This window comes from Ursus arctos, unplaced genomic scaffold, assembly GCF_023065955.2.
Source record: "Ursus arctos isolate Adak ecotype North America unplaced genomic scaffold, UrsArc2.0 scaffold_37, whole genome shotgun sequence".
Lineage (NCBI taxonomy): Eukaryota > Metazoa > Chordata > Mammalia > Carnivora > Ursidae > Ursus > Ursus arctos.
The window spans coordinates 27,746,963-27,765,017 of NW_026623053.1; the positions used below are offsets into that span (position 1 = coordinate 27,746,963).

General features: G+C 37.3%; 1 protein-coding gene across 2 annotated transcripts in view; it reads left to right on the forward strand.

The window, feature by feature from the left end:
- Positions 1-752: 752 nt before the first annotated feature.
- KLHDC1 (kelch domain containing 1) overlaps positions 753-18,055 on the forward strand; it is a 49,852-nt gene continuing 32,549 nt past the window's right edge. The window contains exons 1-4 of one of the 2 annotated variants that reach the window (XM_044389481.3): positions 753-1,017; positions 13,751-13,821; positions 14,294-14,411; positions 14,828-14,946. In XM_044389481.3, the coding sequence (XP_044245416.1) occupies positions 922-1,017; positions 13,751-13,821; positions 14,294-14,411; positions 14,828-14,946 (404 nt within the window). In that variant the 5' untranslated portion in view covers positions 753-921. The remainder of the gene's footprint in view (positions 1,018-13,750; positions 13,822-14,293; positions 14,412-14,827; positions 14,947-18,055) is intronic. The other variant, XM_026513668.4, reaches the window with a different exon arrangement.

Sequence of the window (18,055 nt, forward strand, 5' to 3'; positions counted from 1 at the left end):
GACAGGCGCATTTACAGACACTGGTAGAATTATTATCTTCCTTCCTGACCATAGTTTTACTTCGGTAGCATCATTGAATAACAAGTGTTCTCCAGCTTTGTCTGTAGGGGGCCAAACAGTCAATATTTCCAGCAGTGTGGGCTATATGGTCTTTGTTGCAACTGCTCAACTCCGACCACTCAACCCTGTGGCTGTGGGGTGAAAGCAGCCCTAGTCAACACTTAATCGAATTAAGGTGGCTGTGTGCCAGTAAAACTTCATGAACAGGTGATGAAATTTGAATTCTTCTCGTTTCCACCAGTCTCAAAACAGCATTCTTCTTTTGATTTTTTTCAACTATTTAAAAATGTAAAACCGTCCTTAGCTTGTGGGGCGTACAAAAACAGACGGCAGACTGACCTTGGCCCCCAGGCCGTAGTTTGCTGGAAGACGTTTTAGAAAATCCCCAATGAAAAAAATATATATATTTCTATTAAATACATACAACCCCCCCCCCCCCCGCCATTCTTGTGGATAACCGTCTTTGCTGGAGGTTAAATGGAAAAGGAAACCCCCACAAAGCATCAATCAATATATTATGTCACAGCAGCATCAACACTATGGACCAGAAGTCCATTTATACAGCGAATAAGATACAGAGTTCGGTTGTACTGCCGAAACAACGCGATCCCAAGCGGAAAGAAATCAGCAGGTGGCGGGGTTCCGAAGCCGAGGCACCGCCCTCGCTGCTCAGACCGAGCATCCCTAACTGGCGACGCCAGCCGGGGCCGGGCTTCCCGGGCGGGCTGCGGGACGGCGCAGACGCACTCGGTCCGCCTTCCCACCAATCTCGACCCTCGACGCGCTCCGTTCGTGCGTGGAGGAGCCCGGCGGGAGGAGAGGCCGCTCCGCGCCCAGCGGCGGGAGTCGGCGACCGCGCGGATGGCGGACTCGCAGCCGTTCTGCGTGGCGGAGGAGCGCAGCGGCCACTGCGCCGTGGTGGACGGAAACTTCCTCTACGTGTGGGGGGGCTACGTGGTAAGGGGAAGAGGCGGGACGGGGCGGACTCGCGCCGGGAGCCCGCCCGGCCTCTCGGCCCGAGCGGACGCCGAGCGCCCGCCCACAGCCGGCCCGAGGCGGGGGCCGGTCCGCGGCCCGGGCCCGGCGCCCCCGGCGCCCCCCGCGCCCGCCCGCCCCTCCGCCGTCGGCCGCTGTCCCAGCCGCGCCAGGGCTTGACGCCGCCCCGCCGTTGCTTCCACTCTGAAAGCCTTCAGACCCGCGTGCCGGGCTCTTCCCACTCCGGCCCCCGACCCCCGCCGCTGTCCAGTAACCCCCGGTCTGACCGACACTAGGTCCGTCTCTGCGCGATTAATCCTCTCTAAATGGTTGCGCAGACTTAAAGGCACGCCGAGGACGCCTTGCTGTGTCAGTGTGTCAATATTTCCTTATTGCTGCAGCGCGATTCGGAATATTGAAATCACGGAAGCATTTGAATATTTCTAAGCGATTTCTTAGTGGCAGTCCTTTATCATTGGGTAATTACGAAGTTTTTTTCGAGTCTCAAAATAGAGGCATATGAGCAACAATATACTAAAAATTGCTTAAATGCTTATTACAGTGGAGGTTTGAACGTGTGTATTTGTTTTTTTTTTCTATAATCATAGGATTATAGAACCAAGGATTCTAAAGCCGGAAGACAGTTCAGGAATATATGCCAACCCTTTCAGTTTACAGGTTTAAAAAAAAAAAAAAAAGAGCAAGCCATCTGGAAGTTCTCTTGGAAGTAGAGCCTACATTTTCTGACTGTCTCGATACTATTATGTGACAGATGTAACATGACTGAATCACTCACTGAAATAAAGTACATACTATTTCTGTTAAATGATTCTCAGATCCAAGTCGGTTTTTGTTGTTTTGTTTGTGTGTTTATTTTTAATTTGGTGCAGTATCAGGACGGGAAAATTAGAACTAACCTTTGAGTGCCTACTATACCTGGCATGTGCTAGGAACTTTCATATCCCTAATCTTATATAATCTTTTCGATACCCTGTAAGGTAAGTAATAGCCCCATTAAAAATAAGGATGATGAGTCAATGAGAATGAATAATGGCCATTTGACCTCAAAGGCAGGAGATTCCAACCTAGGTATATTGGATTTCCAAAGGCTATTTTTTCTGTGATAAACTAACATAAATTAGAGGACCCTGCTTTCTAAATGTCTAATATTTCCACCATTTGTGCTTTATAGAAAAAGAGCCTAGATAGATGGTTTTATGCAGAAAAAAATACTTTTGTTTTTGAGCTCTGCCACTTGAAGCTGTAGAGGTGTCAAATTTCCTCTGCTATATTGATTCTTGGTGTTATAAAAGTTAAGTGAAAAAATCTCATTTAAAATAGTAATCTGCTCTATCTTGGATCTGATGACAGTGTGCATTTCTTTTGGGCCTACAAATGAAATGTCTGAATATTTTTATCTCATTTTAATCTCGAAAATCGTGTAATTGGTAAGATTGCAGGGGTCGAGGCGGCAGTCAGTGAATAGACTCTGTGTTGATCCAATGAGGAGAGTGCTGTAAGAACTGCTCTGAAAAGTGCTGCACAGCTTTAGCTAGCTCTGCTACAGGCATACCTTGGAAATTGCAGGTTTGGCTCCAGACCACTACGATAAAGGAGGTCACGTGAATTTTTTGGTTTCCCAGTGCATATAAAAGTTCCATTTACATTATACTGTAGTCTATTAAATGTGCAATGGCATGATGTCTAAAAAATGTACATACCCTAATTTAAAAATTCTTTATTGCTAAAAAAAATGCTAACCATCATCTGAGCTTTCAGCAGGTCATAATCTTTTTGCTGGTGGAGGGTCTTGCCTTGATGTTGCTGGTTGCTGACTGATCAGGGTGGTGGTTGCTGAAGGTTGAGTGGCTGTGGCAACTTCTTCAAGTAAGACAGTGATGAAGTTTCCATCATTGATTGACTCTTGCTTTCACTAATGATTTCTTTGTAGCATATGATGCTGTTTGATAGCATTTTACCAACAGTAGAACTTCTTTCAAAACTGGAGTCAATACTCAAACTGTGCTGCTGCCTTACTAAGAGTAGAAAGTATCATATTCTAAATCTTTTGTTGTCATTTCCACCATCTTCACAGTCTCTTCACCAGGAGTGGAGTCCATCTCAAGAAACCACTTTCTTTGTTCATGCATAAGAAACAACTCCTCATCCGATCAAGTTTTATCCTGAGATTGCAGCAACACAGTCACCTCTTTAGGCTCCGCTTCTAATTCTAATTCTCTTTTTATTTCTACCACATCAGCAGTTCCTTCCTCCACTGAAGTCTTGACCCTTCAGTTTGTAAAAAACACAGTATCTGTGAGGCGCAGTGAAGTGAGTGCGATAAAACAAGGTGTGCCTGTACTTTTTAAATTCCAGGGCTTATCAGCAGCTAAAACATGTCTAAGGCATGAGTGGAAGGAAAGAAAATGGGAGGCAAAAAAGAAGACACAGGATATCATGAGAAAAAGTAGAATCCTTCCGTTTTATTCAGATCCTCTGAACAGAAGATAGCTAAAAGGCCTTGGAATCTGGAGGTAATCCAGTAGTCAGTAGTTAAGAATAATGATCAAATAATTCCAGATTGTATGTTCTAATTACAGTTTTCTTCCTTATTAACAAAAAACAATGTGTGTTAAAATTCACATATACCCTAAAGCTTGAACTGCCTACAGATAACTGTCGAGATTACTCATGTTGTCAGACATAGTCTTTAGGACATTGCATCTGAAAACAACTCTGCCTCTCTCTAGAGGTAAGAGTGGAAGTGCTGAAAAAAGTAAGCGGCACATTTTAATTGGTGCCAGAATATCCTTTTGCTCCTACTTCTTCCATATCCTTTCAGTATTACTGAACTTCATGCAAACTTCAGTACTGCTGTGACGAACACTGAAAAGTTCTGAGTAGTTTTCCCAAATTTTGGAGGAAAAGCACAGGGGTTTAGCATATTTGTAGGTGGTATGCTTTCCCCTTAGGGCTTAGTAATATGAACAGTTTTATTTCCATAACACAATTGATGTTAATACTTTTTGCCCTGAACTTTTCCTTATACAAAATATCTGCATAAATATGCTTAACTACATATTTCTGTTTGAGATATGGACTTAAAGGGAAAAAGGATCAATTTAGAATGTGTTTGAAAAGAATCAAGATGGGAGGCTTACAGTGCCAGATATTAAAACATATCACAATACTATAATAGTTAAATCAGTGCTCCTGATGCAAGATGAGATAACATGATGGAATGGAAAAGAAATTACATAAACAGCCAAGCATACCAAACTACTTTATATTTAAAAGGTAACATTTTAATTCTGGAAAAACAATTACTCATTTGATAAATGGCCTGGACTAGCTAGAGGAAATGATAGTGAAGCCTGAGAATTGAAGAGTTAAATGTAGGAAAATTAGGCTATAGCATATCAGAAGAAAATATGTGACTCTTTTAAAATCTTAAGTTGGAGAAAAGAAAAATAAATTGGGTAAAACTATGAAGGAAAAGGTTGGTGGATAAAACTTCAAAAAAAGTTTAAAAATATGCTTTTAAACACCATAAAGTGAGAAAGCAAATGACAAACTGGGGAAAATATTTGCAACATATATGATAGACAAAAATAAAGATTAATATCTGTACAAATGAAAGTTAGTATCTCCATTGAAAAATGACCACGGGATATGTACAAGCAACTTACACAAGAAGAAATATAATATGAATCAAAGAAAACCAACCAAGATTTTTCTTCCTTAATTTGCAAATATTAAAAAGAATTTTTGAGAAGAGCATGGGGAAATGAATTAGTCCTGTAATGGGAGCACAAAGTTGTATAATCTTTTTTAAGGAGAAGTTCGGTGATGTGTATCAAAAGCCTTAAGTGTGTATTCTCTTTAACCTAATTGTTCTGCTTTATATATTCATAGGCGGTCACATAGGCCATCCATGTTATGTGGAAGACCTTTATTCTTTTCAGATGCCCAAAATTTGAACTTCCTTTCTCTATTGTAGTATCGACCATTAAGTGAGTCTTGTAGGGGTATTTGTTGTAGTTGTCTAACTACCTCCTACCCACCTCCACAGAATGCAAATTCTATAAAAATAGAGGTTTTGTTCCCTGTTGTATCCCCAGTATCTAGAATTGGGTAGAGATTATAGGAGGCAATCTATAAAAAGAGGCTGAGTGCTGCGTACTCATTTTCCCAGCCTCCCTTGCAGCTAGGTTGTGGGCAAGTGGCTTGGACTCGGTTAGACAAATCTAGGCTAGATTTGCACTTGGAGTAAAGATGTAAAAGTGAGGACCTGAAGAGGATTCTTACCCAGCAATACAATCTGTAGGAAGATCGAGGTCCCTGACATAAAAGGCAGCGCTACAAACCAGCATGTCGCTGCCCAGTGACAGCAGTGGTTAGCTCACCAGTCCTGTTCCTTGTTCTCCCTCATGGAGCTCAGAGGCTGGTTCTCCAGCTTCCTTGACGATTTTGAGTGACTTCATATTCACTTCTGAAAATTATATTTCCTTAATTTAAAAGTTAAAACGTATGTACGAAAAAGATATGTAAAATAAGTATCATTTAAGTTAAACAGATTTAACTTCCAGATTGAGAAATCGACTAGAACCAGTACCTTAGAAGCTTTCTGTCTTTCACTGATTACAATGCTCCTCCCACCCCACAGGGTACCAGCATCTTGATTTCTAGTTAATCACTCTTTTCTTTATAGTTTTTGCCACATGTGTGTCTATGTGTAAACAATATATTATTTGGTTTTGGAATCCTAGCATACGTTTTCTTTTGTGACTTAATTCTTTTAGTAAATGTATGTGTTTTAGAGTCACACATTGCTTGTATTCAGCTGGAGGGGCCCTTGCTGCATGGCTGTACCTGTTTTGACTTGATGTCCATTCTGATTAGTCAGTTTCTGTGCTGCCTGGTTATTAAATATTTTGAAAGTCATCCCTGGATTCACTCATCTCATTTATGTCCTGTATAATATTCTGTTGTGTGAATTTACCGCAATTTATTCCGCTATTGTTGACTATTTGAATGTTTCTATTTTTTTTTGGTAGTTAAGCAGTGCTCCACTGAGTATTCGTACAACCCGTCTCCTGTTGTACGAGTACGAGAGCATGTGCACTCTCTGAGCACATACCAAGGAACGGTCATTTGGTATTCAGGTCTCCAAATTTACTTGGAAATGTCACTGTTCCCAAAATATTTGTATCAATTTACACTCCTGTCCGCCTCCTCCTTGCTCCACAGCCTTGACAACATTTGGTCCCATCTGGCCTGAAATATTTTGCCAATCCAGTGAGTGTGACATATTTCATTGTGTTTTTGTTTGCTCTTCCATGATTACTAATAAAGTTAAGTGTTTTTTTCCTATGAACTATTATAAACTATTTTTGTTTCCTCTTCTGTAAAAGTGCCAGTTCATGTCATTTGCTCATTTGTCTATTGGGTTACTTGTTTTTTCAAAGTAACTGATTTATAGGAATTCTTTAAGTATATAGTTGTATGAATTGAATATGTCTTCTCAGTTTGTAGCTTGTCTTTGTGCTTTCTTGATGATTGTCTTTTGTTCAACAGAAGTTCTTCATTTTAATATAATTTCAGTCTTTAATGCTTTGTGCTCTCTACATCTTGAATCTTCCACAATATGGAGGTCATAAAATTTTCTATATTGTTTTCTAAACAATTTTCAGTTTTATCTTCCCTGTTTCAACGTTTTTTTAATCTGAATTTTTGCTTAATTGGTTTAAGATAGGGATCCAGTTTCATTATTTTTTCTGTATGGATAAACAGTTGTCCTTGTGTCATATATTAAATAGTCCCCCCCTTTCCCTGCTAACATGCAAACACAGTCTATCACACATCAAGTTTTCATGTATGTGTGATCTGTTTCTAGGTTCTTTATTATGTTCAGTCGGTCTCTCTATTCTTCTGACGGAACCACATTATGTAAATTACAGTAGCTTTATTAGAAGTTTAAACGTTTAAATGTTAAATTAGAAGTTTAGGGGCGCCTGGGTGGCACAGTGTTTAAAGCGTCTGCCTTTGGCTCAGGGCGTGATCCCGGCGTTGCGGGATCGAGCCCCACATCAGGCTCTTCCTCTATGAGCCTGCTTCTTCCTCTCCCACTCCCCCTGCTTGTGTTCCCTCTCTCGCTGCCTGTCTCTCTCTCTGTCAAATAAATAAATAAAATCTTCTTTGGGTATTTTGGTTTTTTAGAGCCTTTTGTGCTTTTGTAATTTTCTTTACTATTTTTATTTTGTAGTGAAATACGTAAAACTTATAATTTGCCATTTTAACCATAGTTTAGTATACAAGTCAGTGGCATTAGTTACGTTCACAATGTTGTACAATGTTACCACTGTCTAGTTCCAAAACTGTTCATTTCTCCAAACGAAAACTCTATATCCATTTTGCAATCACCCATACTCCTTTCCTCAGTCCCTGGTAACTTCTAATCTTTTCGTCTTTATGAATTTGCCTTTTTCTAGATATTCCAAATAATTGGAATAATACAGTATTTGTCTTTCTGAGTTTGGTTTATTTTACTTACCACAATGTTTTCAAGGTTCATCTGTGTTATAGTATATGTCAGAACCACATTCCTTTGTATGGCTGAATAAGATACATTGTACATCTATAGGCATTTTGCTTATCCATTCATCTGTTGACGGGATACTTGGGTTGTTGCCATCTTTTGTGTACTGTGAATAGTGCTGCTATGAAATTGGTGTACAAATATCTAAGCCCCTATTTTCAATTCTTTTGACTACCCGGGAGTTGAAATGCTGGGTCGTATGGTTATTCTACGTTTAACTCTTAGAGGAACTGTGTAATCGTTTTCCACAGTGCTTCCTCATCTGTACAAACTTTAGTGAGATTGTCAGATAAAGTACCCCATTGGGATTTTATGTTACTGTATTCAATCATTAGATCGTTTGAGGGTGACAGACATGTTATGAAATTGAGTCTTCTCCTCCAATTATATAGTCTATCTCTCTATTCAGGATTTTTTAAATGTCTTTTGATTAAGATTTACAGTGTTTTCATAAGGATCTTGTACATCTTTTGTTGTACTTATTTCTTCTTTGTATTTTTTATTTCTATTGTTAATTTTTTAAAAACTGAATTTCCTGATTGTTGCTGGTGTTTCAAAATACAGATTGACTTTGAATACTTTTGATTCCGGCAAGCTTTTTAAATTTACATTAATTCTCATACTTTATCTGTTAATTTTCTTTTTATTTTCTATGTAGATAGTCATGTAATCTACAAGTAATGACAGGTTTTTTTTTCCATTCAAATCTTCTTTCTTTTTTTTTTTTTTTTTTCAAATCTTATTTCTTTAATTTTCTTTACTGCACTGGTGGACCCAAAGTACAATGTTGAGTAGAAGCTGTTTTTTCTCTTGTTCCTAATCTCAGAAAGAGTTTTCAACTATTAACCATTAAGTTTGATGTTAGTATTTTGTTTGTTTGTAGATAACCTTTTTCAAATTGAGGAAGTTTTCTTGCATCTGATTTCTGATGAATGGCTGTTGAATTTTGGAAAGTGATTTTTCTGCATCATACTGAGATAATCATATTTTTTCTTAAATTTTTTCTTAATTTTTTCTTAATTTTTAGTCTCTTAACAGGATAATTTATAGTAATAGTATTATGCTAAATCAATATTGCATTTTCTAGATTAAATGTAAGTTAGTATATTATTTTTTTAATACATTACTGGATCCTATTTGCTAATTATTGAGAGGGTTTTTTACATCTGTGTTTATAAGTGGATTGGGTATTGTTCCTTTTATTTTCTGGGATGGTTTTTGTAAGATTGAATTAATTATCCTTTTGAATGTTTGGAAGACCTCATCTGTAAAGCCATCTGGTACTTACTTTGTAGGGGAGGTTTTAAATCTCTGATTCAATCTATTTAAGGCTATGGATTGTTCAGATTTTCCATTTTTTTCTTGAGTCAAGTTTGGTAATGTTCCCTCACCCACCAGCCCCAGGAGTCTATCCATTTCATTTAGGTTTTAAAATTTCTTGGGATAAATCTAAGTTGTTCACAGTACCCTCTGTTTAATCTCTGTAGTAGTTATAGGTATGTCTTTTTTTTCCCTTCCTAAAATCATTTAATGGCAACTTCCTTTCTTTCCTTTTTGAATAATTTTCCCAGAGGCTTATCAGCTTTCTGAAACATCAGCTTTTGGTTTACTTGATCTTCTCTGTTGTGTTTTTTTATTTCATTTATGTCTGCTTTTTATTTCCTCCTACTTTCTATGGGTTTATTATGTTGTTATTTCTTGAACTTCTGGAGTTGGATGCTTAACTCATTCTTCTTGAGACTTTTAATTTTTTTAAGTGTGTAAGGCTATACATTTTCTCCTAAATACCTCTTTAACTTCTTCCTCATTTTGATAAGCATAGTTTGTTATTTTACAATCCCAGTATTTTATACTTTCCACTATTATTTCTTACTTGACCCATATGTTGTTTGATATATTTTAAATTTCTATGTTATTTTTATAGTTAGGTGTCTGTTATTAATTCTAACTTAATTGTGTTATACTCATAACTCATATACATATACTCATATACACATAATTGTGTTATAAATGTGTGGTTTAAGTCTGTTGCCAGTCCTTTGGAATATGTTGAGGCTTGCTTTAAGGACTAGCATGTGATCAGTTTTCAAAAATATACCTTAGTTCTTTTTTTTTCTTTTAAAGATTTTATTTATTTATTAGAGAGTGTGCGTGAGCATAGAGGGGAGAGCACGCAGAGGCAGAGGGAGAAGCAGGTTCTCCGCCAAGCAGGGAGACTGATGTGGGGCTCCATCCCAGGACCCTGGGATTATGACCTGAACCGAAGGCAGATCCTTAAGTGACTGAGCCACCCAGACACCCCTTTACCTTAGTTCTTATAAAGAATATATATTCTAATGATCAGGTGAAGTGTTTTATACATGTCTATTTTATCAATCTTGCCGATTGTGTTTTTCAAACCTCCTATATCCTTTTTGATTATTTTATTTCCTGTTCTATCAATTACTGTAACAGGTATTAAAACTTCTACTCTGACTGTAGATTTGTTAGTTTCTTCCTGTGGTCCTGTCAGTTTCTACTTTAATGTATTTTAGGTACCTTTTAATGTATATATGACTTTAGAATTATTCTATCTTTCTAGGTAATTGAATATTTTATTATTTTGTAATGATCTTCTTTATCTGAAGTAATATTACTTGCCTTAAAATCTATTTTCTCGATACATCTATGCCAGTGTTCTTTTGGCTAATATTTGCATGGTGTACCTTTTTCTATGTTCTGATGGAAACTTTGTATATCTTTATATTTTAGATAACCTGAAAATAGCTGGCTCTTGTTTCTGTCTAGTCTGACACTCTGTATATTTTATCTGAAGAGTTTAGCCTATTCATACTTAATGTGATTCTGATGTACTATTTTCATCAGTTGTGGGTTTTTTGTGTTGTTTTTTGTGTGTTTTGTTTGTTTTTAGAGAGAAAGAGAGGGGGAGAGCACAAGCTGGGGTGGGGAGGGGCAGAGGGAGCGAGAATCTTAAGCAGACTCCATGCCCAGTGTGGAGCCTGACGTGGGGCTCCATCTTACCACCCTGAGATCCTGACCTTAGCTGAAATCAAGAGTCAGTCACTTAACCAAGTGAGCTACCCAGGCACCCCCATTGTGTTTTATATTTGCCTCTCTCTCTTTCTCTTCCTCCTCCTTCTTAACTTTCTCATTTCAAGGATTGTTTAAGGAGTTTTTTGTTCTCTTTCCATTTTTCTTGTCTTTGTGTAGAAATTATATGATTTATTTCTAACCATATAGTAGCTACTCTATTTCAACATGACTACTTCATAAAGCTCAAAGTTAATAGTTTTCCTTCTTCCCAGAGAATTCAAGTACTTTAGAAAGTTTAAGCTCCAAGCACCTCTTTCCCTAGGTAGTCCTATTCTGTTTATCTTTAAATATATACGTGTGTGTGTGTGTGTGTGTGTGTGTGTGTGTGTATTTTAAGATATTAATTATTTATTTCACAGAACGAGAGCATAAGCAGGGGGAGCAGCAGAGGGAGAGGGAGAAGTGGGACCCTGGAATCATGACCGAGCTGATGGCAGATGCTTAACTGACTGAGCTACCCAGACACCCCTAAAATCTTTTTTTTTTTTTTTTTTACTGGGTATAGAATTATAGGTTGACAGTTACTTTCATTAAACACATTGGCTAATACTTAGTCGTGGTTGTTGCTAATGGGAATTCAGTTATTAGTTGTCATTTGTTTGAAGATGATTTGTTTTTTATCTGGCAGTTTTTAAGAATATATATTTTTCTTTGATGTTCTCTTGTTTTACTGTGATGTGTCTTGGTATGGCTTTCTATTTATTTATGTTTGGAACTTATTAGGACTTCCTAGATCTCAAGGATTGACAATGTTCAACAGTTTTGCAAAATTCTCACCCTTTGTCTCCTCAAATAGTGCCTCTTTCTCATTCTATTATATGCTAATGAAATTCTGATTAGACTAAGTTCTAATCTTTTTCCATGTCTCTTAACTTCTTTTTTATATATATTCCCTCTCTCTGGGCCATATTTCCAGATAAATCAGTTAACTAGTTTTCTTTTTTAGGGTCATTTTGACAGAACAATTTTAGTGTAATGATGGCTCAGAAGCCAGGTTAATCTGGATTGATGAGAAAATGACAGGTGAAACAGCGGAGACATTCACTATAGTTAGTATGGAAGTTTTGTTGTGAAGGGAGCTGAGAAATAGGAAAAGGAGTTAAGAGAGGGTTTGTTTGTTTTAAAGGTGAGTGATATTAAGGCACGTTTGGATATCTCTAGTAATGATCTAGTAGAGAAGGAAGACCTGATGATGTAGAAAAGAATAATTTAGGAATGAAATTTCTCAGAAAGCAAGAAGGAAGTAAGTCCACATTTTTCAATTCTTTGATTCATTTGTGTTTTTGCACCACCCCATTTAAAGATTAGTGAAAGAGATTTTTTTTTAAATTAGGCTGAGATGAGCCTGCCCATCAATTTAGCAAGTATTTTTCACGTATCCATTCACTTAATCAACAAATATTACATTTGCCTTTTATGTGTAGGGCACTGTGCTGGGCTCTGGGAACAGAATTATAAGAAGATAAACAGGACCCATGCACTCCTGAAGCTTATGGGTTAATGGTAGTGGCTGGATGTGGTACAGATGAAGGACTTGGAAGGGGAAGTGTAGTACTGTGGGAGAGCATTTAATAGGCACCTTAATCCTTTACCCTTATTCTGGGACATAGAGAAGCAACATTTAAACTGATTTCCAAAGAATGAGTAGTTAACCAGGCAAGTTCTGGGAGAGCATGCCAAGGAGAGAGAAGAGCACAGACGAAGGCCCTGTTGCAGTGAGGAATTTGCAGAAGTTTAGGAACTGAAAGAAGACTAGAGCACAGTGGATGAAAGGCAAGATGAGCTTCAGAAGTAGAGCAGATGCCGTGTAGGACAAAATCATACGAAGTTTAGACTATCCCGGGAGCAGTGGGGAGCACTGAAGGGAGTTAAGGAGAATAGTGACAGAATCTGTTTTCATAATAGATCTGTTGTAAAGGTGTGTTCGCAAGGCTACTGGAGCCTGACACCATTAAACCTTAGAATCATACAGTTACCACACTCCTTCTTACAATTACTTCTTTACTTATCCATCTAATATGGCTTCCACAACCAGACATGAGTGGAAGTTTCCTCAGAATTAATACAATGATTTTCTGCTTTGTGTGTATGTGAGTGTATGTGTGCGAGAGAGAGAAAGAGAGAGGAAGAGAGAGAGATGGTGGTAGGGGTCAGACACGTGGTAGTCAAGATACTATTTTTTAAAATGTAACAAACCAATGAGAAAATTAACCAGCTGTATTTAGCATGTAAATAATATATGCATCATATAGTCTTAGAAATTCTTAAACTGTTATCTTTTAAAGCTAGCTATTTTTGAATTATTTTATAGACTCTAATAAATTATGGATTTATGTAAGGATTTGTTTTAATCCCTAAGTTTTTAGACTTGATATAAATAAAATTGTTTCTCTATTCTTATTTCTCTTTTCATCATAAGTGTCAGAATGTACTATTCTGTTTATGTTATCAGCTTCTTTAGAGATTATTCAGATTCTGAGTTGTCATTTTGACTAGCTAAATTTATCTTGATCCTTCCAGTCTATATGTAATGAACGCCTGACACTATGCCTTGCCCATAGTAGGCACTCAAAAACTATGCTCAGTAAATCAAGATATCTGACACAGTGCTCTTAATACACCTTATAAAAATTTCCTTCCTTGATTCCTTCCTTTCACCCAAAACATATTGCCCTTTTTTGATATTCCTTTTCTTCCTGGCTTTGTAGTCTTCAGTGTTCTGATCAGAATGTTATTATTTTGCTGTTTTCCCTTACTCAGAATCCCTTTTTTGAGTCTTTCTTGAGACTCATATACTTGCTATTTTGTATTCTAAACCTTTCTTGTCTGCCTACTTTCTCTTAGAAGATGTCTTTTTCCCCCCTTCTTTTTTGATCTATCTTAATTTAAATTGAAAAACCCATCTTGGAACCTGTTTATGATTTTATATTTTGCAGCATCTTAATCGCAGTTTTCCCATTCTGAGGAACTATTTAATTGTTATTGTGTACTTGATAAACATAATTTTGTGTATTCTGTTTTTAGTCTATTGAAGACAATGAAGTATATTTGCCTAATGATGAAATTTGGACCTATGATATTGATAGTGGGTTGTGGTAAGTAATTTTAAATTGCAGAATGTCCAATCTTAATATCTGTCTTAAATATTTTCATAGACTTCAGGGAATTTAAGACCAAACTTAGAACATACTGCAGCATTTATTGTCTCCCTTTCCTTTTCTTTAAATGCTTTATTCTCTCTGGCTTTTTCTTTCCCCTACTCCCTACCTCTCTTTGCTCTTTGTCATTTGCCATTCCTCTCAAGGCTAAGGCTGTCCCAGAAGATTGCTTTGTTCTACCAGTTAACTCCCAATTCTAGTGATAGGTGAAGATTCTGCAATTTTTTTTTTCCAATAGGTTGAAAAATCTTTACCATGGATCTTAGAGTTTTTACAGTATTGGCTACCATTGCATTTCAATTATAATTGTCAGTGACAATTTTCACTGAAAGAGTACTCATGGAGTTCAAAGGGAATTTTAATTTGCCTTTCTGGAAAGTCATGGAATTCCATGTTATTCTTGCTGCAGGACCATGCACCTCATGGAAGGAGAACTCCCTACCTCCATGTCAGGAAGTTGTGGTGCTTGCATTAATGGAAAGCTGTACGTTTTTGGAGGATATGATGACAAAGGATACAGCAATCGAGTAATACTTTCTTTCAATTTAGGAATGCAGCAAAATGTAATATTTAGTGTATCACTTAATCTCACAAGTTTACAAATATTTAAAAAAGATAAAAGCAGAAAATCTGGAGCTTACAAGGTTTTAAAACTAGAGTGAAAGTGCAGCCGTTGTCCCCTCTGTTCTTCCACGTCTTTCTGCTTCGGAGCTGGCTCCATGCTTAGTTGATGTCTATAGGGCAGAGCATGATGGGAGAAGATCCATTTCAGGATGTCTTTTGCTTCTAAAACACAGTCTCATTTTTATTAACTTTACAATGAAAAAATTTACCTTTTAAAGAGAAAAAAGTAGTATTAATGATTCTTGGATCACATATCTTTCAGACACAGACTTAATTTTTAAATGCCCTGTCTGCTAATGGTGTTCTCCTCTTTTAAAAGCTTTATTTTGTTAATTTGCGAACAAGAGATGGAACGTACATTTGGGAAAAAATCACCAGTTTTGAAGGACAGCCACCCACACCACGTGATAAACTCTCTTGCTGGGTATATAAAGACAGGTAATGCAGCAAAATCATCTCATTAACTACGCTTAGGTAAGGGTTATAGCTTGTGGCCAAAGTAGAGAAAACTTGAAAGTCTGGATTTTTTTTCAAGGTATAATTACAAACTGGTTTTGACTCTGTGTGTAATGGCAGTTCTGCATCCTGGATAAGAGCCATGTCATAAAAATAAACAGTGGAAGCAACTATTTGTTTTTTTTTAATAAATTTATTATTTGATTCAACTTTCTGAATAGTTAACACATTCATATGTTTCAAAAATTGAAACCGTATTGAAAAGTTGATAGTGAAAGGTCTGGCTCCTACTCCTAGCCCCATCCACTCTGTTCCCTCCCACCATGCAGAAATAACTATTTCTACTGATATCTTTTCTCTTCTTAGAGTAGTGGTTCCCAAACTTGTCTGCCATTGGAATCACCTGGGGAATCTTTTAAAAATTCCAAAGCCCAGGTGATACCATGCACTAATTAAATGATCATCTCTGGGGTTATGATGTTTTGAAACTCCTCAGGTGTGTCCAAGATACAGACAAGTTTGGAAACCACTGCCATCGGTGTTACGTGACGCAAATAGAAGCAAATGCATAGGAGCGTATGCGTGTACTCCTTTGCTCTCTCTCTTCCTCACACAAACAGCGGTGTAGTCTGTTCGCTCTTCTGCACCCTGCTGCTTCTGTTAGTTAACAGTATACCATGGAGATCTTTCATCTTTCTGTACCCTGAGTGAGAAAGCTGATTTATTTCCTTCCTTCCTTCCTTCCTTCCTCCCTCCCTCCCTCCCTCCCTCCCTCCCTCCCTCCCTCCTTTCCTCCCTCCCTCCCTCCCTTCCTCCCTCCTCCCTTCCTTCCTTCTCTTTCTTTTCTTTTCTTTTTTCTTTTCTTCCTTTCTTTTCATAGCTGCATAGTGTCCCCTCTGAGGATATACCATAGTTTATTTAACCTTTTCCCTGTAAATGAACTAATACTTATTTCAATTCCTTTGCTATTACAAACTATGCTTTAATGACTATCTTTGTGTGTGTGTATGTGTGCATATATACACACACATATATATGATTGCAGATCTATCCATTGGATAAAATGAGATTGCATTTATAATTTTGACAGATGTTTAGTTTGCTAAGGCTATTGTAACAAAGTACCGTAAACTGAGTGGCTTAAACAACAGAAATGTGCTTTCTCGTGTTTCTAGAAACTGGAGGTCCGAGATCAAAGTGTCAGTACGGTTGGCTCCTTCTCTAGGTTTTGAGGAAGAATCTATTCCATGCCTCTCCCCTAACTTATGTGGATTTGCTGGCAATCTTTGATGTTTTTGAGCATGTAGAGGCATCACTCTGATCTCCGCCTTCCTGTTCACATAGCATCTCTTTGTGTATGCTTGTCTGTCTCCAGATTTGTCCTTTATATAAGGACACCAGTCATACTGGTTTAGGGCCTCCCGCGATGACCTCATTTTAACTTGATTGCTTTTGTAAAGAACCTGTCTCCAAATAAGGTCACATGCTGGGATACGGAGATTAGGACTTCAGTATATGGAAGGAGAACACAATTAAACCTATAGCAGTAGATTCTGCCAATTTTTCCTCCACAGAAGTGGGGCCATTCTGCATTCTCAACAATGGAAAGCTTATGTCTCCATAGTCTTGCCAAGAGTTTGCTGGCAAACTCAGATTGATGGTTGTTTGCCAGACTGATAGATGAGAAACGTCTCGGTCTTATTTTCATTTCCACTGAAAAAAAATTGTTTTGTCGGTGTGAATATATTTTCATATGTTTAAGGGCAATTTTTATTTCTTTTTCTCTGTACTGTTTGTGTCCTTTGCTAATTATTTTCCATTTGAGTTTTGCTTTTGTAAACTTGATTTCAAGTTTACAAAAAAAAAAAAGTTTTGCTTTTGTAAACTTGATTTCAAGTTTACAAAAAACACTAATGTGTTTTTGTAACACTAAAGTGTTACAAAAAACACTAATTAGTCTTTGACTATGAAATGATATGAAAATATTTTTTCCAGTTTGTCATTTGTCTTTTGAGTTTGCTTAATAAGTTTTCTGCATGCATTAAACAGGTTTTAAAACTTATTTAGATAAATTTATCAGTAATTTCTTTTTTATCAATAATTTTTTTGGTGGCTTCCTGATCTTGAGTCTTGATTAAAAGGTTACACATTAATTTACCTGTATATTTTCCTCTAGTACTTTTTCATTTTATTTTTTGCATTTTTTAAAATTTAAATTCAGTTAATGTGTTATTTGTTTCACGGGTACAGGGCTGTGATTCTTCAGTCTTATATAATACTCGTTACATTATATAATGCGCATTACAACACATAACCTCCCTGATGTCCATCATCACCCAGTTACCCCATCCTTCCACCCCATCACCTTATTTTTTAGACTTAAATCATAGATTCATGTGGAACTTACTCTGTGAATGGTCATGAGATATGGATCCAGGTTTGTCTTTTTTTGAATGGCTACCTGTCTGTAACTCGGTTATTTCCTTTATCATGTATTCACCTCATTCTCATTGGTATTTGAATCCGAACTTTCTATTCTATTACATTGCTCTCTTAAAGTACAAATACTTCACTAGTGCAGGTATCGAAGCTCTACAGAACATTCTGAGAGGACTACTGTAAACCCCAAGTGTGTGCCTTAAGTAATTGTCACGGAAGGAACACATGTAAGCAAGTAAAGAAACAGAACATCATCAACACTCTAGAGTCCTTCGTTACGTTCACTCATAATCACATGCTCAGCCTCCTTGCTAAAGGAAACCGCTATCCTGACTGTAGCACCCTAAATTAGTTATTGTTTTATTTTTTATATTGGATATGGAATCCCACAGACTTTATCCTTTTACTGAAATCACATTTTTAAGTCATTCATGATGTGGTGTGTACCTAGGGTTTGTTTTCTTTCTTGTATATTACTCTATTAAATGAAATACTACAAAACATTTATTCATTCTACTGTTGGTAGACATTTGGGGTATCTCCCCTTTTTGACCCTTTGCAATAACACAGCTATGGACATTCCTCTGTGTTCTAGTGCATGACGGTGAACGTTGCTTTGGGTGCGTATGTCTGCGTTCTCTCATAGTGTCAT